At 43.8% G+C, this 25,231-nt stretch overlaps 3 protein-coding genes across 5 annotated transcripts in view; 1 reads left to right on the plus strand and 2 right to left on the minus strand.

Moving 5' to 3' along the window:
* Window positions 1–8,798, minus strand: part of HSD11B1 (hydroxysteroid 11-beta dehydrogenase 1) — a 64,225-nt gene extending 55,427 nt beyond the window's left edge. For 2 of the 3 annotated variants that reach the window (XM_047704893.1, XM_047704891.1), the window contains exon 1: window positions 8,694–8,798. The gene's annotated coding sequence lies outside the window, so the exon portion shown is untranslated. Of the gene's footprint in view, window positions 1–3,022; window positions 3,042–8,693 lie in introns of those variants that run through there. The other variant, XM_047704892.1, reaches the window with a different exon arrangement.
* Window positions 8,799–15,286: 6,488 nt separating this feature from the next.
* On the minus strand, window positions 15,287–16,289 carry G0S2 (G0/G1 switch 2). The gene is made up of 2 exons (XM_047704897.1): window positions 16,132–16,289; window positions 15,287–15,985 (listed from the first exon to the last, which is right to left on the minus strand). Exon 2 carries the CDS (start codon window positions 15,966–15,968, stop codon window positions 15,657–15,659), a length of 312 nt encoding a protein of 103 aa, XP_047560853.1. The 5' UTR covers window positions 15,969–15,985; window positions 16,132–16,289; the 3' UTR covers window positions 15,287–15,656.
* A 126-nt stretch (window positions 16,290–16,415) lies between these two features.
* Window positions 16,416–25,231, plus strand: part of LAMB3 (laminin subunit beta 3) — a 63,304-nt gene continuing 54,488 nt past the window's right edge. Inside the window, exon 1 of the mRNA XM_047704878.1 lies at window positions 16,416–16,540. The gene's annotated coding sequence lies outside the window, so the exon portion shown is untranslated. The remainder of the gene's footprint in view (window positions 16,541–25,231) is intronic.

Raw genomic sequence — 25,231 nt, forward strand, 5'->3', positions numbered from 1 at the left:
AGGGCATCTTGGTTCTTTCCACAGTTTGGTGACTGTGGCCATTGCTGCTATGAACATTGGGATACAGATGGCCCTTCTTTTCACTACATCTGTATCTTTGCAGTAAATACCCAATAGTGCAATTGCAGGGTCATAGGGAAGCTCCTCCTAAACTTAACCTTAAACTCAACATGCTGAAATTAACCTGATTTTTTAAAAACAGCTTTTTTGAAGTATAATTTATATACTAGAAAATTATTTTGTTGTAAGTGTCCGATTCAATAGCTTTTAATAAATTACAAAGTTGGGAAACCATTCCACAAGAGAATTTCAGGACTTTTCCCTCACCCTCAAAAGATCTCTTACCCATTTACAAATATTCCCCGTTCCCATCCCCAGCCCCAGGCAGCCAATAATCTACTTTCTGTCTTGCGTATTAGTGGAATCACTAATAATGATCTTTTGTGCCTGACTTCTTTGACTGTAACCTAATGCTTTTGAGCTTCACCCATATCGTAGCATGTATTGGTACTTTGTTCCTTTTCATTGCCAAATCATATTTCATTGTATGGATATACCATATTTTGTTTACCCATTCACCAATACACACACATTTGGAATTTCCACTTTTTGGCTATTATGAACAGTGTTGCTATTTGCTATGAACAGTGTTGCTATCCACACAATGTGTGGACAGCCTTTGTCTACATGTTTTTATCTCTTGGGTTATATATAGGAGTGCATTGCTAGGTCATATGGAACATTTATGTTTAACTTTTTAAAGAAACAGCCAAAGTTTCTGTTAAGAAACAGCCAAACTGTTCTCCAGTGACCTTGCTATTTCTACTCATCATCTCCTAGGGATTTCTATTTCAATTAATGGCTACACCATTCATCCAATGAATACTCCAGAACCTTGGAACGCCTTTTTTATTCCTCGTTCTCCTTCTCCCCAAATTCCATTACTCATCAAGTCTAGTCAATTCTACTTCCCAATTCTATCTCTAGATCCATCTCCTAATCTTCTAAATAAATTTATTCTAAAATAAACTCCCCAATTCTATCTCTAGACCCATCTCCTAATCTTTGCCTTCGCTATGACTGTCCTAACTCACGCCACTGTTATTTTCTGCTTTAGGAATCTCCTCATTCTTCTGCCTATCTCACCTTCTATAATCCAGTCATTAAAAAAAAAAAAAAGGCTGTGAAACATTTGATGTGTGAAAAAAAGTCTGAACCATAAATAATTTATAAAGCATAACAATAGAGTGAAAGCCCTATGGGTCTACTACCATCCAGCATAACCATTGCTAACACTTGACCGTTGCCAACACTGCAGATGTGCCCCGTGAGCTCTACTCCACCCAATTCTTCTTCAGTGGTTCCTTATTGTTCTTAGGATAAAGTCCAGACTTGCTATTTTAGCTTTGTAAGTTCTTCATAAGTTTTGAAATCCTTTCCCAGGGACTAATTATCTACCCACGCCATTCTTTTCTTTCAGATTCTACCATTCAAAATCATCCTCCCTGCCCTCCCTTGGACCACTGGGCATTTTTCATATCACAGCTCCCATCACTTGGCATTCACAGTTGCTCATTTGTCTGTTTTTCCCAACACCTAGCTCTGGGACACAGAGGCCTGGTCTGTCTTGCCATTGTATCTCCAAGGTTTTGCACGGTGCTTGGCACACAGTAGGTACCCAGAGAGCATTTTTTGAGTATTTAAAGGAAAGTGATTTCCATATATCCAGATAAAGATGGCTGGTAGATATTTGGAGCTCAAGAGAAAGATCTAGGTTAGAGATACCGATTTGGGAGAATTAAATCTTGTCAGTAAAATGAAAACTGTAGGAATAAATGAGACTGCCAGGGACAGGGTGAAGGGTACAAAGTGGGTATAGTACACTAACATTTATGGGTCAGGCAGAAGAGGAGAGCCAGCGAAGGAGGGCAAGAAGGAGCAGGAAGCAGGATGAGAAGATAGGGAATCTGGGTGGGGGGAAGAGACTCTCAATGAGATGGGAGAAGCACAGCCTTGAAGTTTTGGAAGGTGGAGGAGGATGATAAAGTGCCAAGGATAGGTTGGGTCTTGCATACAGGAGTCCCTAGAGACTGTGTCAGAAGGTTCTGAGGAGCTAAAGCCAGAATGCTATGGGGTGGAGAATAAAGGCACATGAAGAGCAATGAATTAAGCTTCCATTCAAATGTTTTTGAGCATCTTTTCTGTGCCAGACCCCATGCTAGGCTGAGCATTATGTTCAGCTCCTGGGAAAGATCCAAGAGTCCACAGACAGGTATGATGTACAAGCTCTGGAAAAGGGGACTCCAGAGGGTACAGAGAGAGTGGATATTGAACCCTTTGTCTTCCACTTCCAAATTCAGGGAGGTCCTCAGCCTAAGGTGTTCCTTTCCTTTGAGTTTTGGGAAGCAGATGGATGTGCAGCTCCCGTTCATCCATATCTCTTGGCGGAGAGGGAGGAAGGAGGGGAGGAAAAACTCCTTAAGGTCTCCTTTTCCTCAGGCTTGACTACAGTATGTACCTCTCACTGTCATTTCTGCCTCTTCCTGCTCCCTCCTGATCTTTATATATTCACACACGTAAGGGAAGAAAGTCTTTCCCCCGTTGGTTGACTTTTCCTTTGCCGATCTGACCCGGAGGGTTCAGGAAGTTCTGGAAGGGCTTGGAAACCACCCCAGGGGAAAAATGACCTCATAGGAATGGAATGAGTTTTTAGGTTTGGGAAGCTGAGATTTAACAGGCTTCTGCCAGCAGAGGGAGCCCCAGGGTTGGGAGAGAAAGATCCGACCGCAGGGTATAAAATGCGATGGGGGCTCGTTTCGGGCGATGTTTTTAGCAGTCCAGAGGTATTTATGGGTTAAGTTCAGATAACAGGGAATGAAAGAGGGAGGGAGGGAGGGAGGAAGAGAGCCTCATAATACATTGACATATACACAGAAGCGCGCGCGCGCGCGCACACACACACACACACACACACACTCACATCACATTTCCCGCCCCCTGACCCCTCCCTAGACGCACTCACAATTTCGGCTTCCAGTCCAGTGGTTGCTGCACCTTTGCTGTGCAACTGAATCATCTGGGGGAACTAGGGGCAGGTTTCCAGGCCCCCTCAAGGCCGGTGGAATCAGCAAGGGCAGGACCTAGGCATCTGTATTTTTACAAAGCTCCTCAGGCGATTCTGAAGTGAATGTGGAGAGACTGGTGAGCTGCTCTGGGTAATTAGGTAAATACTTTAACTATAGCTTGTTCGAGACTTAATTTAATGGCTCCAGGCATCAACATGTTGACTGCTAGCTAGAATGGAATCTGAGGGAGACCGCTGTTAGGACTGAGCCATTTTCGCTCTTATTTTCTTTTTTTAATAATTTTTGTTTATTAATATAATACAAGAGGAGGGTTTAAAAAGTCACATGGCACCAAATGGGTTATAATGAATAACAGCGATCCTTGTTCCTCCCTTCCCCGTGCCCTAGTCTCATTCAAAGGCAATCACTGGTTTAAATCTTATTTTTTTCCTCCCTCTGGGAATCAACTCCATATTTTTAAACAATATCCTGTCATTGCTGTTTCTTGATTTTGCAATCTTAGAAATTGTGCATTTGATTACCTACTAAGGAATATTAGGACTTTGCTTTTTCTTACAAGGCTCACAGATGCTCATTTCTTGCCTTTTAAATTCCTAGAACCATAACAGCACACTTTTTAATTAAATCAATTGTCGGTGTTTATATTATTATGATCAATTGTTTACAGCACAGCAGAATAATGTACCGTGATTGCATTTCTTTTTTTCTCTCCCCTTTCCTCCCGGGAGTTAATAATCCCCTCATTTTTGTTTTCTTAGTGAGTCATCCATATTTTCCAAATGCTCTGATAAGAGCTCTACAACTCAAATAAATTGGTCAATTTCATTGAATAATCTAATTTTTTTCTTTGGAGACATCCCTCCTGGAGCCCCAAGTTGTTCTGTTCCAGTATGAATTGGGAGCTTGACAGGCTGTTATCTAGGACTTTCCCTTTGTTGACCACCTGGGAACTCAGCTTTTTTTCTCTCTTGGCTCACTTCCTTATGAATGGTAGAGAAATGTTTTTGACACCTTGGAAGCAGGAGTGATATTTCACATTGAACATCTTTGTGTGGCATGAATCCATCAGACGTTGGCCAGGTAAACCCCAGTGAGGCAGCTCTGTCTGCTTGTTTAGTTTATAGTCCCCTCCACTCAGTTTGTCTGGGTAAGGATTTCAGACTGAAGGTGATTTTCTCTTGGAATTGGAAGACTGGGCTGTACTGCGTTTCAGTTTCTAGCTCCAGTATTGTTAACTGAGAAGTCCATTTGCTCTCTGGATTCCTAATCCTTGATTTGTGAAGTATTTTTCTTCTCTTTAGAACTTCAGGGATCCCTTTATTCCTGGGGTTCTAGCATTTCTAATAATGTACTTTGTGGAGAGGCGTGCTTTTTTCTTCCATTCATTGTTTTGGGCACCCAGTGGGTCTTTTCAATGTGGAAATTCAAGTCTTTCATTATGGGAAATTTTGGAGAAATTATCTTTTTATTAATGTATTCCCCTCCCCCTTCTCTTGTTCTCTTCTTGGAATTCTTATTAGAAGATGTCAGGGATCTTGGACTGATCCTGTAGGGTTTTATTGTTTTTGTCCTGTCTTTCATCTCCCTTTTTGTCCTACTTTCCAGGAGATTCTGTCAATTTTATCTTCCAGTGCTTCATTTTAATTTTGAAATTTCTAGTTGTATTTTTATTTTAAAAACCTCTTTCTTGGGGTGCCTGGGTGGCTCAGTGGGTTAAGCCTCTGCCTTCAGCTCAGGTTGTAATCTCAGGGTCCTGGGATCAAGCCTTGGCATCGGCATCGGGCTCTCTGCTCAGTGGGGAGGCTGCTTCTGCCTCTCTCTCTGCCTGCCTCTCTGCCTACTTGTGATCTCTCTCTGTCAAATAAATAAATAAAATCTTTAAAAAAAAATAAGCTCTTTCTTGGGATGCCTGGATGACATAGTTGGTTCAAATGTCTGCCTCTTGTTTTTTGCTCAGGTCCTGCTCTCAGGATTGTGGGATCAAGCCCAGCATAGGGCTTCCCACTCAGCACAGAGTTTGCTTATGATGTTCTCCCTCTCTTCTCTACCCCTCCCCTCCCACTCTCTCTTAAATAAATAACTGAACCTTAAAAATAAAATAAAATAAAATAAAGCTCTTTCTTGTTCTCCAGTAATTTTTTTTTTTTTTTTTTTTTTTGAACAGTGGCTTCCTGATCTCTGTGCATGGTTGCACTGTCTTCTCTTACCTCTGGGAAAATTTTAATGTTGCGTTGGCTTTTGTTGTTAGTGATTTCCTCTGCTCTCTGGATTACTTGTGTTGGAGTCTCCATCTTCAATGCCAGAGACTTTCATTCCATGCTTGGTGACCCTCAGCGCCCATTCCTTGGCTGGAAGATTTGGGTGTGAGAGCAGGGCTTGTCAATTGCTGGATTCTGCCGGAGGGTAATCCAGAGAGTGCTTGGCAGTGTCATCGAGGGACCCCCAAATATCAGTGTCTGTGGTCTTCCTTTCTACAGGGCACTTTCTACAAGGAAGCATCTTGGATTCTTCTGCCCTAGCGCAGGCTTGAGTAGGATGAAGGACAAGCTGCGCTGTTCCTGGTCCGGGAGCTGAGCCAGGACAAGGGGCTGGGGAATCTCATCTTTCAGAACTGAATCTTTCTCTAATCCCTCTGTTTCTCGCTCTGTGCCTACCCCACCCCGTGCTGTGCCCGGTGTCCTTGAGCCTGGTGCCTCTTTGGCAAGTATTTCCAGAAAATCGATTTCCCTTTTTCACTGGGGGGCAAGAGGGGACTCTGGAATGTCTCCTATTTCCCCTAGCGCCCCCATCTCTGGGGCTGTGTGCTGAGATGCCTGATACCCTGATCCCTGACACTCTCCTGCACTCTTTGGCCTCTCGTGGGCTTCCCATCATGGGCCCTTGGGCTTCAGCAGTCTCTTTGCAAAGCAGTCTCAGCTTTGCAAAGCCATTTATCACTCATCCATTCACTTTTCATCTTCCAAACAGTGTTGACATCTCTCATCTGCCGTTGTTTCTATTCCAGTTCTCCTTGTCCTTGTGGTTTATAGCATGTAAATTCTTCTACTGTGCTCAGTGCATTTTATCAGGAAGCAGGAATTAATGTTTGTTCAACAGCCACATTTAATCCTAGATAGCTTTTTTGAGTAGCCGGTCAGGCTTGGCATGATGGGAAGCTTATAATAGTCACATCTGTTTCCCCCGAGTTATTCGAGACTCAGGCACATGGAAATGAGATGTTCATTAAATCATTTTAATGGAAGAAAATGAGGGGAAATATTTCATTTGTTCATTCATCCATTCCCCCCCCCCCAAACATTTACCGAGTACAAGCATATACCCAGACTGGTGCTAGGTGCCAGAAAATAAAATCTGAGCAATATTTGGTATCTTCCTTCAAAGAAATTATAGTTAATTATAGGGAAGGTAGGCAGGTAAATCAAAGGTCACAATAACATAATAATATGCTATCATAGGGGTGTTTGCAAAGGGTGCTGTGGGAATACAGAGTAGGGTGTCCAAATCAGTCCAAGATGCTGGGAAAGGCTCCTGGGAGAAGGTGGCCCTGAAGCTAAGTTTTGAAGGAGAAATACAACTAACCGAGATAAGGAAGATGGGCAAAGGGCAACCCCAGTAGTGGGGACTGTGTGTGTTCAGGCAAGGAGTCTAGAAATAGCATGACATGGTAGAGGAACCTCAAGTAGGTTGAAATGGCTGGAGAAGGGTCCCTGCTGGGGAGTGGCCTGAGTAAGAGCCTAACGGTCACTGAACTATAAATATCTACATTAGTCCAGAGCGTGAGCCTGGGCCGATTGATGAGAGATACAGAAATAATAATATCTTATTCCCTCTGTGAATTTGAGCCAATTTTAAAAATGTTATTTGTAAAATGAGGATACTATGAAATTACATAAAGAAATTACACAAAATGCTGGGTCAGTGGCAGGAATTTAAAATATTCTAGTTGTTTTCTGACAAACCTGCCTTAAATCTTTCCTCTCTCTCTAGTCCCCTAACAGTTATAAAACAGATTCTGGAAAAGCTTAACTATTAGGAAAATCTTTCCTTCTCTCCCATTCTGCTAGGCAGGGGATTACTTAAGCATCTTTTAACTGAATATTTTTTTAATCAGCAGATGCAGTGTTTATAAGTTCTTGGGTGTCTGGGGCACCTTCCTGTAAAGTCTGGGTGTCTTTTTAAGGGCCCTAGGGTGAGACCTGGAGAAATGAATTTCAGTCTCCTCTCCGCCACTAACATATATGTGACCTTGGGCAAGGCCCTTTCACTGTCCTGGCTCTGATCCCCTCAGCTGGCAAACGAGAGGAATTAAATTAGATTACCTTTAAGGTTTATTCCAGCTCAGTAATTGGATGCAGGGAGCTTTTAGTTGTACCGATACTAATATAAAGAGCGAGGTAGGATTTTTGGATTTTTACTTTCATATCATCTATTTTTCATATCATATGATATTTTCATATATCATGAAGAGGGAAAGGCAATTCTTTTCCAGTCTTGGCAAGCAGGCAGAAGTGGGATTCCTCACTCCTTACCTCTCCTACCCTCCCACCCTTTTAGCTTCTGACGGATTTACTCACACAAACCCCAAAAAGAAATGCTGGCACTAAAAAAACAAAACAAAACAAAAACACAAAAACCAAAAAAAAACTTCAAATGCGTCCTTCTGAATTGTTCTGCACTGTTGGGAAAGTTGAGGGAGCCGGGACTCTTAAAAGCCAACTGTTGTGAAAACACATCATCATCGTGTACAGTCACGGTCCAAAGCATGAGTCCAGCTGTTTTAATCGCCCCAAGTGACTGCATTGGCCAACGACAACCTTCTGGTCTATGGATGGCAAGTGAGGGTTTGGGTAAATGGTGGGGGTGGGGAATGGCATTTCCTGTTCCCCTCGGGTTTCTTTAACTGACCAGAAGGAAGTGCCTTGGAATTCTTCCTGAACGGGCCCTTTTTAAGGCTCAGAGGGTCAGTATCCTGAGCAGTCAGCCTGGACTGGGGGTAAGGAAAAGGCGAACAGCACATGCAGAATTTTGATTGACACCTTTTGGCCTCCCTTGGTCTATTGAACAAGACTTCTTGTGATAACAAGGAGCCTTCCTTGAGGCTCCAGGTTTCAATACTAATAATATTGGCGGGGCCGATGACCGGCTGTAGCCTGCAGATATTGGCGTTCTCAGCAATTCCCAACACACAGCCTGGTGTTTGTGCTCGGTCATCGGTTTAAAGCCAATTTTTAAAAAAATGCTTACGACCTGCAGTCTTTGTACGATTTTAAAAGAACAGGCAGACCTTTTAGAACTATTTTTGCAACTTTTTGTTCCAACTTTACTTTCTGTCCCAAAATGATCAGAATGCTCCCAGTGCCAGTAACAGACATCTCGTTCCATCTGCGTCTTATCATATCTTCCCTCCTACACACTGCAAATCTCATCGGGCATTTTTTTTTTTTTTTTTGACCAGCATTGACATTGAAATCTCTCTTCAGCCCAGACCTCCAGTTTATTCCAATAGATGCATTATTTCAATAGCGGTTTTCTGGGGGCCTCCTGTGTACTAGGCCCCGGAACAAATAGTGATGCTGTTATATATAATGTGATTTTAAAAAGTCTTACCTTGAGGTTTCAACCAAATTTGACTTCCTTTTATTGATCTCCTGTTTCCTTTTGCTTCTTTTCTCCCTTTCCCTCCTCCTCTGCCTTCCCTTCTGTTTTATCCTCTCTCTTTCCCTGCGGTTTCCCACTCTTTGGGGAGGGGCAGGATTTCCTGCTCCGAAGTTGGTTGGTTTCTGGGAGGAGCCAGAAGACCTGCTTCGGGCCTGGTCCAGCTGGTCTACCACCTGACACAAGAGGGTGAAGCCCAGGCCAAGGAAGAAGGGCCTTCTGCTAGGGCAGAGCTTGCGGCCGGGAGCTGCTGAGAGGAGCCCCAAAGGGAAGCCAGAGCGGACCAGTGGGACAGTCCTGGCAAGCAGGCCCAGGGTCTCTCCCCAAGGGACAGAGCACCCCAGGGCTGGAAGTATTGAAAGGGGTCCTGGTTGCCCTGGAGACTTAGCCATTACTGTTGTTAGCTCTACACAGGCCTCTTACACAGGCCAGAGGCACAAACGCAGAGCCCCTGTCCCATCCTCAGCAAAAGCTCTTTGCTCCAGCTCAGATCCCTGGCTTTGGCTCAGGGGGAGATACTGAAACAAGAACTGGGTTTGAGCAGATTCTCCTTCCCCACCGGAAGAGACTTTAGGATCCAGTGTACTCCGTGAGACATGTGTATCTGCACATATTTCAATTATGAACTCCTCAGGGAGTCATCTAAGTGACAAAAACATTATGGTGATCACATCAACAGGAGCAGGGAGTAGACAGTGGAGGGGAAGACAGGAGCCTGCCACGAGATCCAGGTCGGGTAGGGGCTCCCAGTAATTCCAGCCTGATTCACACCAATTAATGATGGAAGCTCATTCCTCAGTTTAGAGGTTTCGTTCTTTTGGACTAAGGCATGGACAACAGTGTGCCCATACAATGTTCACTGTCTTTATCCATTTATTTATTCACCATTCAACAGATATTTAATGAGCGCTTACTCCATGCTGGGCACTAGGGTAGAAGCTGGGAATAGAGGGTTAGCCAAGCTAGCCAAGCTAGACATAGGCCCACCCTGAGGACAGGTATAATTGACATGGTCGCACAGTGGTGTCTGAGATTTGGGGACAGAAATTTAGAGGAAGGGCTGGAATTGTTGGGTGCTAATGTCTCCCTTGAAACTGCATCACTGGGTAGATTTTGGTTCATCATCTTTCTCTTTCTTAGTCAAATGGGACATTGTTTCTTTCAACAGTGTTTGTCCTTGCAATAACTAACTGTATGTATCCCTCTCTAGAGGCTCCCAATTCTTTGACGATAGACTTTTTAGTTCTGTTTTTCTTTCAGGGGACAGTTGTTTTATCTAGAGAACCATAATTCTTATTGATTTCTAGCTTATTTACTTTCTAATTCTCTCTGAAAATGCCTGGCCACAAATCGGACATTCGGGATTTCAATTATTTTTTTCCTCTCATTAAATCTCCTAATTTATATTTGAGCCCATTAAAAGAAAGAAAAGAGAATTGAAAAAGACTAGTCTCCTTTACTTCAACTGTTGGGTCTATTCCAGCATACTCTTTGAAAATTTCCTGAAGTCTGTTTTCATTTTTATTTAATTTATAATTTTGAATCCTTATCCACTGTCCCTTTAAAAGAAAGGCTTCTGGAATTATCTTTTGTACTGTATTTTCTATTTTTTCTTGCTCTTTTAACGCACTTTTTTCTTTCATTTTACATGGCTGAGTTATTTAAATTTCTCCCTTCTTCCCTGCAGCTTTTATGTATTTTTTTTCCAGCTGTAGTACTAACAATTAATTGAACTACTTGGTACAAGTCTGTAGCCCAGAGCAATAAGTACCTAATAAAATCCTATTTAACAAATGTCTACCCAACTTCTTTAGGTCTAGAAAAATCTTTAATTATAACTCTTAATATGGCTCTACACCAGGGCTTAAATTAGGTCTTTTAAAAAAAAATTCAATTTATTTAAGTTGAGAAATGAAACAAACAAAAATCCCTCAAAACAGTTCACTCAGCTTCTCTACAACTGCTTTCTGGTTTAGCAAGGTTGCAATGTGATTGCTTTTTTTCCAGAGAAAATTCTGATGAAAGGATGGCTCATCTAAAAGATGAAGCAAAGATGAGTAGAAAGAGAGCAAAATGAAATAAGGGTGGGTTTCAGAAGGCATGAGTCCTTGAGAGAGACCATAGTGGAATTAGAATTTTGCTTTTTAGGCCTCAGCATATGAATTAAAGAAGCAAACTATTGATTCTTTAGATTTCTGGAGTCTTGCTTAACCTGTATTAGTTTATTCTGGGGTTTCTCTTAAATGAATTAATTTACTGATTTTGACATGTTGAAGTTCCTCCATGATGACCATTGTTGTTCTAACTCAAAGGTTTTGTCCTTTATCAAAGTAAGCACAAGAGTTAGGATTATAGTGCAGCTTTACATGGGAAGGAGGAGTTCTTCTAAGAGGAGGTTGCAGTTTTGACATAGAAGAACCCAGAAAGACAAAAGAGGCTGTTTAGCAACAGTGTGTGCCTGCAAGTGGTATCTTGCATGCCCTTTCTAAGCAGAGGTTAGGAAAGGGCCATGCAATCCAATGACCTGACAATGTTTGACCCCGGAATACAGACTGAAAGTGTATTCCTTCACACATTGACAAGACAGAGCTTGCTTTCCTGAAAGTTTTGTAGGAGATCCAAAGCTAAGTTTGGCCAATTACCTTTTCCTGAATTGGGCACCAGTCTAATGGATCTCCAGCTATGATCCCCTAGGTCAACTTGGATTGGATTAGTGATTTATTGGGCCATTCCCTTTGGGACATTCCCTTATACATATATCAGAAATAAGGTATTCCAGAACAAAACAAAAACACAGAAGACAAGACATTACCATATAGACAAACAAATACAAAAGTAAAGTGAGCAGCAGGGGAATAAGCAGTTTAATGACACAAATAGTTATCAAATGGTATACTTCCACACAAAGGGTCTAATGACATATATGAGACCGATGTCTAATTACTCAGTGATAGACCTCCTAAACAAAATGTCTAATGACCTTATACAAAGGGCTAGGTATGCTTATTTACCAGCTCTACACCTATCTACTAAAATATCTAGTTACTGTGTACAAAGACTGATGGTTTTATACAGAGGCCTACTTGGTTACAACAAATCACAGAAGTGGTGAGAACTCAGTTGAAACCACTGGAGTTCAGACTGTCCTTGGGACTGACTTAGCTGGCAGCAGGTATGAAGGGCAAATAGAGTTTGGCACAAGGAACCTCGGAACCATACTTGTTGGTTTTTGGGAAACACAAAATTCAGAGATTGGCATACTTTCCCAGGCTTAAGTGGGCTGACATTACCTGTAGATGCATACTTATTGTTTGACTGCTTGGCACTCTGGAATGTATTTATGGGGTGTTTCAGTTCCTGGTTGGTTGGCCCTCAGTCGTGATGGTCTGTCACTGGTTGGTTGGCTTGTAAGAGTGTGTCCGCTGAGGTGAGTTGCCATTGATGGAGCCATTGGGTTTAAACTAGTTCTGGAGATCATGGTACAGAACAATCAGATTTGTCCTAAAGATGTGGCAACTTTTTAGTGTTCTCACAGTTGATACCAACTATATGCTTTCATTAAAACATAGTACAAGGTGGAATCTGATATAACACAAAATTACATATTTATCTATATTAATAGATTAGAGTTTTATAAGGAACAAGGTGACTTCTAAGTGTTGCACGATGACAAAGTTTGAGAACCATTAGGTTCAACCACCAGGTTAAGGTATTTTTTAAAAAATATTTTATTTATTTATTTTACAGAGAGAGAGAGAGATCACAAGGAGGCAGAGAGGCAGGCAGAGAGGTGGGGAAGCAGGCTCCCAGCTGAGCAGGGAGCACGATGTGGGGCTCCAACACGGGGCTCGATCCCAGGGCCCTGAGATTATGACTTGAGCCAAAGGCAGAGGTTTAATTCACTGAGCCACCCAGATGCCCCCAGGTTAAGGTATTTTCTAAGAGGCAAAAGCCTTTGTAGGATGAACTTAATTGGGAAATAATTTTTTTTTGGAATTAAATTCGTTATTGTTATTATCGTTTACATTATAGTTAGTTAACATATAAATTCATTATTTTTAATAATCATTTAGTAAGAAAGAAAATATTTGTCAACATGCTGAGAAAAAGAACAAAATGGCATTGGAAACACAGAGCGGGTGTGTGTGTTGGGGGTGGAGGGAAGGGTTCAGAGAAGCAGGCTGGAATAGGAAATACACCCCCTCTTTGGTGGTTGTACCAAATAGAATCCCAGCATTTTATAATTGGGTGGGACCTCAGAGGTCATTAGCCCAATCTCCTTTCCAAGTTCAGAAATCTCCTTTCTAGTTTATTTCCAACTTCTGCTTGCATGCTTTTAGTAACGAGTTTACTGTACATCATAAGGAAACTCCTTAGCTTTTGAATGACTCTGATTTCTTAATGACCTAAGAACTGCTTCCTTGTACTTCTTTTGCGTTTTCAAGCCACATAAAATATGTCTATTTATTGGAATTTATTGGATCAATATGGCTGCCTTTCAACTATTTGGAGGTAAGGGTGTGGCAGGATTATATTGTAATTTCTCTACTCCTCTATTCAGTTGTTCCGAATGTGACAGGGTTCTTGGATTTTTATATGCCCAAGTCCCTCTGATCCAAGTAGTTTTTGTTTGTCAAGGTCTCTCTTGAAATACAACAACTATCATTGACCAAAAGCTTACTGTTTGCTAGGTACCTGCGTAAGCAGTTTACATGAATTGTCTCAATTAATTTGCAAAAATAATCACTAGGGAGGCACTATTTTATAGATGGTGCTTAACTTAATTAACCTGAGGCAGAGAGTTTATAAGTAACTTGTCCAAGGTCTTAAAGAGAGCAAATGGAGGAGTCAGAATGCACGGGTTCTCTTAACTTTTTTGGTTTTCCACCTGCCAGACTGTAAAGTAAAATAAAACTACCTCCTTGTCCCCTTTTCTGGACATACCACTCCTCCTAATATATGTTAGGAGTTTTTGTTTTTGTCTTTGTTTTTTTGGAAGACCCTTGTTAGCTTATATTGAGCTTGTAATCAGGGGAAACAGCTAGGTCTTTTTCATATGATCCGCTGCTAGAACAAGCGTTCATAATTCTGGGGCCATGCAAGTGGATTTTTGGAACTAATTCTGTACTGTATCTTCTTCTCCGTTCAGTTTCAACTGTGCTTCCAATCTGTTGAGTCATTTTGAATCCTGACTCTACAACCTCAGCAACAGAAAAGATACGTATACCTTCTGTCACTTCTCCTAGGTTGATGATAAAATTGCCAAGCAGGATAGGGCCATTTTTGTCCCTGTGCAAGGAGAGGGACTGCTATTCATAACTACTACAGTCTCTGGAGACCGCCTCAAAACCTTGATTCTGAAACTGTTAAGCAAACCATTTTCCTTCCTTTCCTCTAACCCAGGGCTTCTCGACCTCTGCCCTACTGATTGGCATTTGGACTGGGGAGTGCTGTGTTGTGGGTGGGTGTCCTGTGTATTAGAAGATGTTTCGCAGCATCCCTGGCTTCTACTCCCTAGGTGCTAGTAACAGTGCCCCTCTCCCCCTACCAGACAACTAGAAACGTCTCCAGACGTTTACAAATGTCTCCTGGGGGGACAAAATTGCTCCTCCTCTGAGAATCAGTCTCTGACTTCATAAATAGATTACCTGAGCCATCAAGTATTTACTAAGAACCGATTATTTGCCTGGGACTTAATAATTTCTGTGGACATTAAAGAGGAAGAGGAGGACAAGGAACTTGATCACAAGATTATACTCTATTCCTGGAGGAAGAGGACTCAGATGGGAGATAACCTGTCTTTTCTCCTTCTAACCTAGAGCTTCTTACTATGATTTGAGTTGAGGAGGAGGAAGGCTGGGTAGAGCCAGAGATCCATTTTGAGCATTCTTGGGACCTTGCCTTCTGTCTTCTGACCAGCTAGCTAGTTTTCTTTTTCTTTCCTCTCTCTCTCTGTTAAAATACAGTTAGGAAGAGGGGCATCTGGGTGGCTCAGTGGGTTAAGCCTCTGCTTTCTGCTCAGGTGATGATCTCAGAGTCCTGGGATCAAGCCTCACATCAGGTTCTCTGCTCAGCAGGGAGCCTGCTCTCCACAACCCCCGCTCCCCAGCCTACTTGTGATCTCGGTCAAATAAATAAATAAAATCTTAAAAAAACAAACAAACAGGAAGAAAGAGGTATCAGTCAAAGGAGCCTCTCTGGTCAGGTGTGAGATGGCAAATAGGTTTTTTGCCTCGAATTAATCAGTATCTGCTATTAGTATACTGTAGCTCACAAGCTGATTTATCTTCTGATCCTAAAATGCTAAGCCTGGTGGGACTTAAAACTTTTTCTGCCTCCCCTAACATGAAACAAAAACGAATCCTCCATATACTTAGAAGCACGCAATAGGAGGATCAGAGTCCCTGACAGTGAAGCAAATGCTGCCTTCCGGCTCAGGTACAGCTCCCCGCGCAGGGCTCAGCTAAGACCCCCTCTGCCAGCATCCTCACCCTCTCTGCTGTCCGCCCCAGGGAAACATCCCCCTCAGGAATCAGATACTGAGACATAGTATAAAACGAGTTTTATTTCAAAATGCAAAATGGTGGTCACTGTAATAATTAATAATAATAACAAGAATATAAAAAGCATTCCCCGCCTTCCACCCTAGTGCAAAATGGTAGATGCACTCAGATAGCTCGAAGACACGTAATTTTGGACACGTTATCCTGCAATGCTGCACAGCAGCAACACTTAATCCCAAACTCCTTTTGGTGGATCCGGGTGGTAGTTCAGGTCTGGAAGCGGGTGGCTTCTCAGATCTAAGTCCAAACAGCACAGGACTCCTGCTCTCTCCCTCTTGAGCCCGACCCTACACGCGCCCTCTTTCTCGCACTCAGGCTTTCTCTCCCCTCCGTCCGCGGGTTCCCAGGGGTCCTACGAGGCGTGCTGCCGGATGGAGAGCGCCCGGCTGCAGAGGAAGGCCTCCTGCTGCTTGCTTTTCTCCCGCAGGGTCTGGGTCGCGAGGCTCTTCCGCTCTTGGGCCGCCTGGAGCTCGGCCACCGCCGCCTCCTCTTCCCGCAGGCGGCTAGCGGCGGTGAAGGGGCTGCACACAGTCTCCACCAGGCCGATCACCACGCCGACGAAGGCCAGCACACCGCCCAGCACGTACAGCTTCAGCACCTTCCGATTGGGCCTCTGGGCCATCAGCTCCCTGGCCAGCGGGATCAGCTCCTGCACCGTTTCCATCTCGGGGCCGGGGTGACCTGCGGAAGGGGCGACGCAGGAAAGGGGACCGTCAGCCACGGAAGGATGGCTCCAGCCTGCCCGAGCTCCCCTCACTCGGCTGTCCGGCAGGAACCGAGGCCCGCCCCGGACCCCGCCCCACCGCGCTCTCTCCCGCGGAGTTCACCTTGGGGGCGCAGCGCGATCAGGAGGCAGCGCGAGCGGTCAGCGCGTGCGGGGGTCTGGCCGGCTTCTGCGTTCTCCTCCGACGCAGCCGCGGCTCTTCCAGGTGGAGACTCCGCAGCTGGCACCTCGGCGGTGCCCGGGGGCCGCTTATATCTTTTCCTCCGAGACCCGCCTCCCGAGCTCCCCTGGCCCGGGGCCAGCGCCGCTAGCGCCAGAGGAAGGAGGGGGAAGTAGGGGGCGGGGGAAGTAGGGGGCGGGGGAGGGGCGGGGAAGGACCTAGGTGGGGGCGGCCAGGAGCTGTGCACGCCTGGGTCTTGAAGCTGGGAGTCCCAAGCAGGGGAGACCGCGGCGGGCGTGCGGGGATGGGGGCTGCCGGGACGTAGGAGGTACCCCTCCGGGTGCGCACCCCGGTGAGGACCCGGAGCCCTGGGAGGTAGCGCGGACACACCCCATGTGACTCTTCCTTAGTGGTGTGGGTGGGTGGCCCAGCTTTCCTTGCCCTGGGTGGCCTGTGAGGGACCCCTAATGAGGACATCGCGGGAAGGGGGGCCTTCTACCTAACCGGAAGTTCTTTGGTTTTTATTCCTAAGTGTTGTCATTTTCCCACAGGTGTGGCGACCGGAGGGGAGAAGGCAAGGGGGAGGGATCCTGGAAGGAGCAGAACCAGGTTTCAGGGCTCTGTATGTGCTTGTGTTTCTTTCCGGCTTGACTGGTTTTACTCACAGGTGCTAGCCCTAATAGGGTCACTTGATAGATTACTACTTATTGAGGGTGCCCTTTTACACAGGTGTGTGTGTGATGCCTCTCTGCGCTTGCGCCTGTTTGTATATGTACTTCTGGGTATCATTAAATCCAAATTATCTCCACCCCTACTTGAGAAGTGCAGCTGGGGGTTACAGGGCAGAGAAGATGGAAGGGGACTGTCCATAAATTTCTTCTGCGGGTCTGGAATGCAAATAGCTCATGCTCTCAGTGAATGCTTGCCACTTCCCTGGGTCTGGGGGTGCAAGGCCACTGTGCTGGCTCCTAGAAACGGGCAGAAGGGTGGGAGCAGAGGGTTTGGGTAAGAGCTGGAGAGAGAACTCTTGGGGGGGGGGCGGGGCGCCTGGCTGGCTCAGTAGAAGAGCATGTGACTCTTAATCTGGGGTCCTTAGTTCAAGCCCGGGTTAGGTGAAGAGATTATTTAAGTAGGATTAAAAAAAAAAAATCACTCTTGGAAGCAAGGGACGGGAGAAAGATCATTTTGGCTGGGATTAAAATCATCCCCATGGGGTGGAGGGTGCAATGATTTAGCTTTGGTTATCCATTTACCAAAGTTAACTAGCTAGAGGTGAAAAGCAGAGGCAAGTGAGCCAAAGGGGTGCTAGCACTTAGGGGGAGGGGGGGAAATCAGACTGGCCAGAAAATTGTGAAGGTCAGTGATGCAATCTTGCAACAGCCTCCTGTGGGGAGGGACAGGGAAAGGGGCTGTTTCAAAGATCAAGTGTTGGAGTCCTTGCATATTTTAACAGTAACCTTTTTTGGGGGTGGGGGCTGAGGCAATTTCCCCGACAATTTAGTTAAAAAAGACAACCTTGTCAGCTACCCTTTGCCTTGGCTATTAGCATTTAAGGTAGTAAGATTTGTGTGGGCAAGGTTAGTTAAGCAGCTTTTATAAAATTCTGCCTTTTAGTCTGCACCTAAGCAGTCAAGGTGACATGGGGCCAAATAGGGGTTATTCCTACAGGTTGGTGAACACTGCTTATTGTTCTTTTAATGTTGTCAGACAGGAAATTTCTGCAACAAAGGACCAAGTTGAGATTAATATCAATCTTGGAATTTTCTTTTTTTTTTTTTAAGATTTTATTTATTTATTTGCTAGAGAGCTCATACAAGAAGGGGAGAGGGGCAAAAGGAGAGGGAGAAGCAGACTCCCTGCTGAGCAGGATCCTGATGAGGGGCTCGATTCCAGGACCCTGGATCATGACCTGAACTGAAGGCAGAAACTTAACTGACTGAGCCACCCAGGTGCCCCAGTGTTGGCATTTTCTTTGAATCTTTCTTAAAATTTTGAAGAAGTCTCTAATACCCTGGCAGAAATGATATGCAAACCTCAATTTGTGAGTGTGCCAAACACTGTGGCTTCTGGAAGCGTATATAATATATACCTTATTATTGGGGCTTTCACTTGGTTCCTTCTCTGAAGGTGAGTTAGCCCAGCATTGGTCGCAAAACTCCAAAGTTGACCTGAAATTGACTCCATCATAAGCATTTCCGGTATTTCTATAACTCAAAGAGGAAATCCACGTGCCTTCCACCGTCAGCAGATTGCAATTTATCCGGGGTTCCCCTTTTTTGTGATTTACTGTGGTAGAGCACGTTACTACCTGGATGAGTTCCCCTCTTTCCCTCTTTGATAATCTGACTTTGACCTTGACCCCCGACCCCACCAGCTCGCTGGCCAGGGCTGCGCAGACAGAGCAGCAGGTGGTACAGATTGGGGGTGCCAGGGCATTTGGTGTTTCTGGTTTAGGTGGTAGCTGGAGCTGAGGAGGAGGTGGTGGGAATAGAAGGCTGAGGAATCCAGGATCAATTTGCGTTTAGGAATTTCTGATGGCTCCTCTGTCTAGGTGGGGAAAGAGAACCCAGCTTCTAGGGTAGAGGGTTATGTAGGGCTTGGGAAACTAAGCACGTGCTTTAACAGTGCTGATGTCACTTTAGAGATGGAAAGCCTTATGTTGCATCATCAGGTCAGACCAGCTGTAGGGTAATCAACCATTTCAGGGTGTCTAGGGCTGAGGGGTTTCCCTGAGTGCAGGACTCACAGGGTTGAAACTGGGACAGCTCTGGGCTAATTGGGGTAGCTGGTCATCCGACCCTTGAGTCTATCCTAACATTTAGTTGTGCCATTTCTAGGAAGGTAGGAAAGGCCAGTTTAAAATTTATTTTGCTTTCCAAATCCCTTTCTCCCAAACATTAAAACAAACACTCAGAGCCATCTGTAGAGGAGCAGAGGGGCAGCAGGTGGTCCTAGCAGTGAGTGCAGAAGAGAGAGAGAGCTGCCCCACAGCTGTGCCTTGGGGATTGAAGGAACAGGAGACAGAGGCCTTTTGGTTGATTGGTTGTCTATGAGCCTCAACTAGTAGTAGCATTACTTTGTTACCAGCTCTTTGCCGCCTACCAAAGTCACTGCTCACCCAGGTATAATAGGAGGCTGGAGGGAGAGGATCATCCATTATAGGAGACAAGATAAAATCATTTGTAAATCTTAAACTCATTTTTTTTTTCTCGAATTGCTTTCATTTCATGTACACTTACTTTTGGAGAGGTTTCTTATCTCTCAAATATCAGTGGATGATTTTTGAATCCACATGTCCAACTTTTGTCTGCTTCTGGATTAGAGTTCCAGAGTCTAGACATTTCTGTGTGGATCTGTTGCTTTTATCACAAGCTTAACACACTCTAATTAAGATGCCCCATATTCTCTGTACTCTTACAAACTAACTCATCTTCTCATGTATCCTTATTGCTAGCAGGGGCATCTCCACTGTACCTGTTCTCTGGGCTTGAAATACTGTGGCATTTTTTTTGGCCTTTCCTGACCATTCTGTCTCATTGTGCCCTACCCAGTGCCTTGCTTTATTTTTCTTCATAGCACTTAGTACCTGACTTTATATGGATAGAACTGTTGCTTTGCTTTTATTTCTTTTCCATGCTCATTGGTGCCACCAGTGAGGGCCGCCAAGCTTCATGAGGGCTGGAACTGTATTTTGCTTTTCACTGTGTCTCCAGAACCTCCTATGATCCTTGGCATATGGTAGGTCCTTAAGAGGTATCTATGGGATTAACGAATGTCTTCCCCATTGGACTGGCAGGAAGGGACCGTGTTTATTGGATTTGTATGCAGACATTTAGCAGATGCTCAAAGAAGCATTCAGGTTTTTTCTTTTTCATTTTTTCTTCTTAAGTAGGCTCTGTGTCCAGCATGGGGATTGAACTCAACAATCCCGAGATCAAGAGTTGCATGCTCTACCAACTGAGCCAGCCAGGAGTTCCATTGTTTTTGTTTTTCGATAGTTTTCTTTTCTCTTTTGTTGTTGTCGTGGTTGTTGTTGCTGTTGTTGTTGTTGTTGTTCTTCTTCTTCTTCTTTTTTTTTTTTGCCTTTAGTCCTCTTCTCTGTACTCTATTTCTGACACTACAACCAAATAAATCTTCTTAAAATTAAATTTTTATTCTTTTTCTTTGTTTTTTTTAAAAAATTTCTTATTAACATGTAATGTATTATTAGCCCCAGGGGTACAGATCTGTGAATCATCAGGCTTATACACTTCCCAGCACTCACCAAAGCACATACCCTCCCCAGTGTCCATCACCCAACCAACCACTCCCCTCTCTCCTCCCCTCTGCAACCCTCAGTTTGTTTTGTGAGTTTAAGAGTCTCTTATGATTTGTCTCCCTCCTGATCCCATCTCGTTTCATTTTTTCCTTCTCTACTCCCCAACCCCCCCACCATGTTGCCTTACAAATTCCTCATATCAGGGAGATTATATGATAATTGTCTTTCTCTGATTGACTTATTTTGATTAGCTTAATACACTCTAATTCCATCCATGTCGTTGCAAATGACAAGATTTCACTTCTTTTGATGGCTGCATAATGTTCCATCTTCTTTATCCATTCATCTGTTGGTGGACATCTAGGTTCTTTCCATAGTTTGGCTATTGTGGACATTGCTGCTATAAACATTCAGGTGCACGTGACCCTTCGGATCACTACGTTTGTATCTTTAGGGTAAATACCCAGCAGTGCAATTGCAGGGTCATAGGGTAGTTCTATTTTCAACATTTTGAGGAACCTCCATGCTGTTTTCCAGAGTGGTTGCACCAGCTTGCATTCCCACCAACAGTGTAGGAGGGTTCCCCTTTCTCCGCATCCTCGCCAGCATCTGTCATTTCCTGACTTGTTAATTTTAGCCATTCTGACTGGTGTGAGGTGATATCTCATGGTGGTTTTGATTTGTATTTCCCTGATGCCGAGTGATATGGAGCACTTTTTCATGTGTCTGTTGGCCATCTGGATGTCTTCTTTGCAGAAATGTCTGTTCATGTCCTCTGCCCATTTCTTGATTGGATTATTTGTTCTTTGGGTGTTGAGTTTGCTAAGTTCTTTATAGATTTTGGATATTACCCCTTAATCTGATATGTCATTTGCAAATATCCTCTCCCATTCTGTCATTTGTCTTTTGGTTTTGTTGACTTTTTCTTTGCTGTGTAAAACTTTTGATCTTGATGAAGTCCCAATAGTTCATTTTTCCCCTTGCTTCCCTTGCCGTTGGCTGGCGATGTTTCTAAGAAGAAATTGCTGTGGCTGAGGTCAAAGACGTTGCTGCCTGTGTTCTCCTCAAGGATTTTGATGGCTTCCTTTCTCACATTGAGGTCTTTCATCCATTTGGAGTCTATTTTTGTGTGTAGTGTAAGGAAATAGTCCAGTTTCATTTTTCTGCATGTGACTGTCCAATTTTCCCAGCACCATTTGTTGAAGAGACTGTCTTTTTTCCATTGGACATTCTTTCCCACTTTGTCAAAGATTAGTTGACCATAGAGTTGAGGGTCTATTTCTGGGCTCTCTATTCTGTCCACTGATCTATGTGTCTGTTTTTGTGCCAGTACCATACTGTCTTGATGATGACAGCTTTGTAATAGAGCTTGAAGTCTGGAACTGTGATGCCACCAACTTTGGCTTTCTTTTTCAACATTCCTCTGGCTATTCGAGGTCTTTTCTGGTTCCATATAAGTTTTAGGATTATTTGTTCTATTTCTTTGGAAAAAATGGGTAGTATTTTGATAGGGATTGCATTAAGCGTGTAGATTGCATTAGGTAGCATAGACATTTTCACAATATTTGTTCTTCCAATCCATAAGTATGGAACATTTTTTCCATTTCTTTGTGTCTTCCTCCATTTCTTTTGTGAGTACTTTATAGTTTTCTGAGTACAGATTCTCTGCCTCTTTGGTTAGGTTTGCTCCTAGGTATCTTATGGTTTTGGGTGCAATTATAAATGGGATTGATTCCTTAATTTCTCTTTCCTCTGTCTTGTTGTTGGTGTATAGAAATGCAACTGATTTCTGTGCATTGATTTTATATCCTGACACTTTTCTGAATTTCCATACAAGTTCTAGAAGATTTGGAGTGGAGTCTTTTGGGTTTTCCACATAAGTATCATATCATCTGCAAAAAGTGATAGTTTGACTTCTTCTTTGCCGATTCGGATGCCTTTTATTTCTCTTTGTTGTCTGATTGCTGATTGCTGATTGCTGAGGCTAGGATTTCTAGTACTATGGTTGAATAGCAGTGGTGATAGTGGACATCCCTGCCGTGTTCCTGACCTTAGCAGAAAAGCTCTCAGTTTTTCTCCATTGAGAATGATTTTTGCTGTGGGTTTTTCATAGATGTCTTTGATGATATTGAGGTAAGTACCCTCTATCCCTACACTTTGAAGAGTTTTGATGAAGAAAGGATGTCGTACCTTATCAAATGCTTTTTCAGCATCTATTGAGAGTATCATATGGGTCTTGTTCTTTCTTTTATTAATGTATTGTATCACATTGATTGATTTGTAGATGTTGAACCAACCTTGCAGCCCTGGAATAAATCCTACTTGGTCTTGGCGAATAATCCTTTTATTGTACTGTTGGATCCTATTGGCTAGTATTTTGATGAGAATTTTCACATCTGTGTTCATCAAGGATATTGGTCTGTAGTTCTCTTTTTTCATGGGGTCTTTGTCTGGCTTTGGGATCAAGGTAATGCTGGCCTCATAAAATGAGTTTGGAAGTTTTCCTTCCATTTCTACTTTTTGGAACGGTTTCAGGAGAATAGGAATTAATTCTTCTTTAAATGCTCAGTAGAATTCTCCTGGGATGCCTAAATTTTTATCTTGATTGCCTGCTTAAAGCCTGGATCATTTTTTTAAAGATTTTATTTTGTATTTATTTATTTGAGAGAGATCACAAGTAGGCAGAGACACAGGCAGGGGGGGGGGAAGCAGGCTCCCTGCTGAGCAGAGAGTCCAATGTGGGGCTCAATCCCAGGACCCTGGGATCATGACCTGAACTGAAGGCAGAGGCTTTAATCCACTGAGCCACCCAGGCACCCCAAGCCTGGATCATTTTTTATTGCCTCCATGGACTCCCGGATTCTGCAGATTGGATTTACTTGATTGGTATTCTTGGAATCTGAGACTTCTATGATCTGCTCTTCTCTACTCATCTGACTTTATATTCCATTCTTCTCCAACAAGAATCCTTTGCTCCACAGGTAGGTTTCTTATGGCCAGAGAAATAGTCCATTCTCATTTTAGCTGCCTCACCTTTGCTCATAATCTTCTTCCTACCTGAAATGCTGTTCTCATTCCACTCTGTCTTCCTCTTTCCCATTCATGTGCTCCAGGAAGCCAGCAGCACACCCTGATCTCTCCTTTCTGTGAATTTCAGCCGCCTTTATGGCTTTTCCTGCACAGGTTGGCACTGTGTTGTGTGCTGTTTATACAGCTCTCTCACTGTTCCCTGTGGGCTTGCCCTGCCTCCATGGAAGACCAGATCTTTGTACCTTTCGTGGTGTAGCGTATAATAGGGGCTTAATCAATACTAGTTCCATTGACCTAAAAGTCACTATTGAGATAGAGATTGCAAAATGATCAGATTCTCTGGGGAGGTTATTTTAGGCACAGTGGCTTGTCCTTGGCACGGAGCCTGGGGGTGAAGATTGCCCAAGACCTCATAGCTTGGCTTAGTTCCTTCCACTCTGGCTTCCTCACCTTTCACTTGCATTCCCAGCTTAGTGTCTGACATTGCAGCGATTGGCTTACTCTGGGGTGCTCCTCCAGCCTGCTCCTGGGACCCTGGGACCTTGACAAATCCACACTGGTGAACAGACCCCTTGTAGACAGTTTGCTTTAGTCCTTCATGGCTTCTGGCCGAGCAGAGCCACCATCTGCTGAACCATGTGGCGTGTGCCTGGAACAGTAGCACCCTACAACCCCCGTCCCACTTCTGAATCTCACTCCTCTACTCGGCAAGTTAGAATCAGCAGAGAATTTTCCCGAAGCTCAAATGTCAGTGCAGCTTAAGAGGATAGGGCTCTGGAGTCAGATAGACTTGGGTTCGTTCAAGACCTGGCTCCTCTTACCAGCGTCTGACCTTGGACAAGTGACTTAGCTTCTCTAGTCCTGTTCATCATCTGTAAAGTGAGGGTGATGATCACACCTATTAAATGAGGTGTGGGGAAGCCTGAACGAACTTGAGCACTGGAAAGGGCTTAGCAGGCTGACACGAATGAAAGCAGTCATTATTCTGTTGATTGTTGATTGACATTATTCTGTTGAATGATTCAGTCATTATTCTGTTGTCTTTGTCTCTTGCTCAGGTCAGCCATTCCTGTGGTCTTTTATCCCCGGGCCCAGGCCATTCACATTCCCTAGGTGACATACAGGCAGGGATAAGGTCCAAAAATATTTGTTAAAGTCCGCCATATATCTGATACTGTATTTAGTTACAGAAAGCAGAATACAACACTGTTTTTGCCCTACTGAGGCTCATAGTCAAGTAGAGGTCTCAGACATTAAGTAAGTTATTACAGTATGCTGAGATAAGCACAATAATAGAAATAGACACCAGGTAAACAAATAGAATAGAATGAGAAATATATTCACTGATTTAGTTTGGGGATTCCTTGACCAAGGAAGGCGTAAAAGTGGGTGATGCCTGAGCACCTGAGGGTATTAAAGGATGGATAATGTTTACCAGGTGACTCTGGGAGGGAGTGGGGGTTCAGGGTTAGGGGAGGCCTGGAGTGAAAGAGGACTGCATATAAAAAGGATGGGATGCATGAGAATACGTTGCATGGTCCAAGAGAAGTTAGGCAAGACTGGAGTCAGAGCATAGAGGATGGATTTTGGGAAATGGCAGGAAATCAGGAGGAAGTAATGGGCAGGAGCCATAATGAACAATTACCTAAATGATTGCCAACATATGTGGTGTCTAGGAACTATTGATCACTCCCTTCTTCTAGAAGACATTCTCCTTGGCTTCTCTGTCATCATACGCTAATTTTCCTCCTGTTC

Source organism: Lutra lutra, chromosome 15 (assembly GCF_902655055.1).
Source record: "Lutra lutra chromosome 15, mLutLut1.2, whole genome shotgun sequence".
Classification (NCBI taxonomy): Eukaryota; Metazoa; Chordata; class Mammalia; order Carnivora; family Mustelidae; genus Lutra; species Lutra lutra.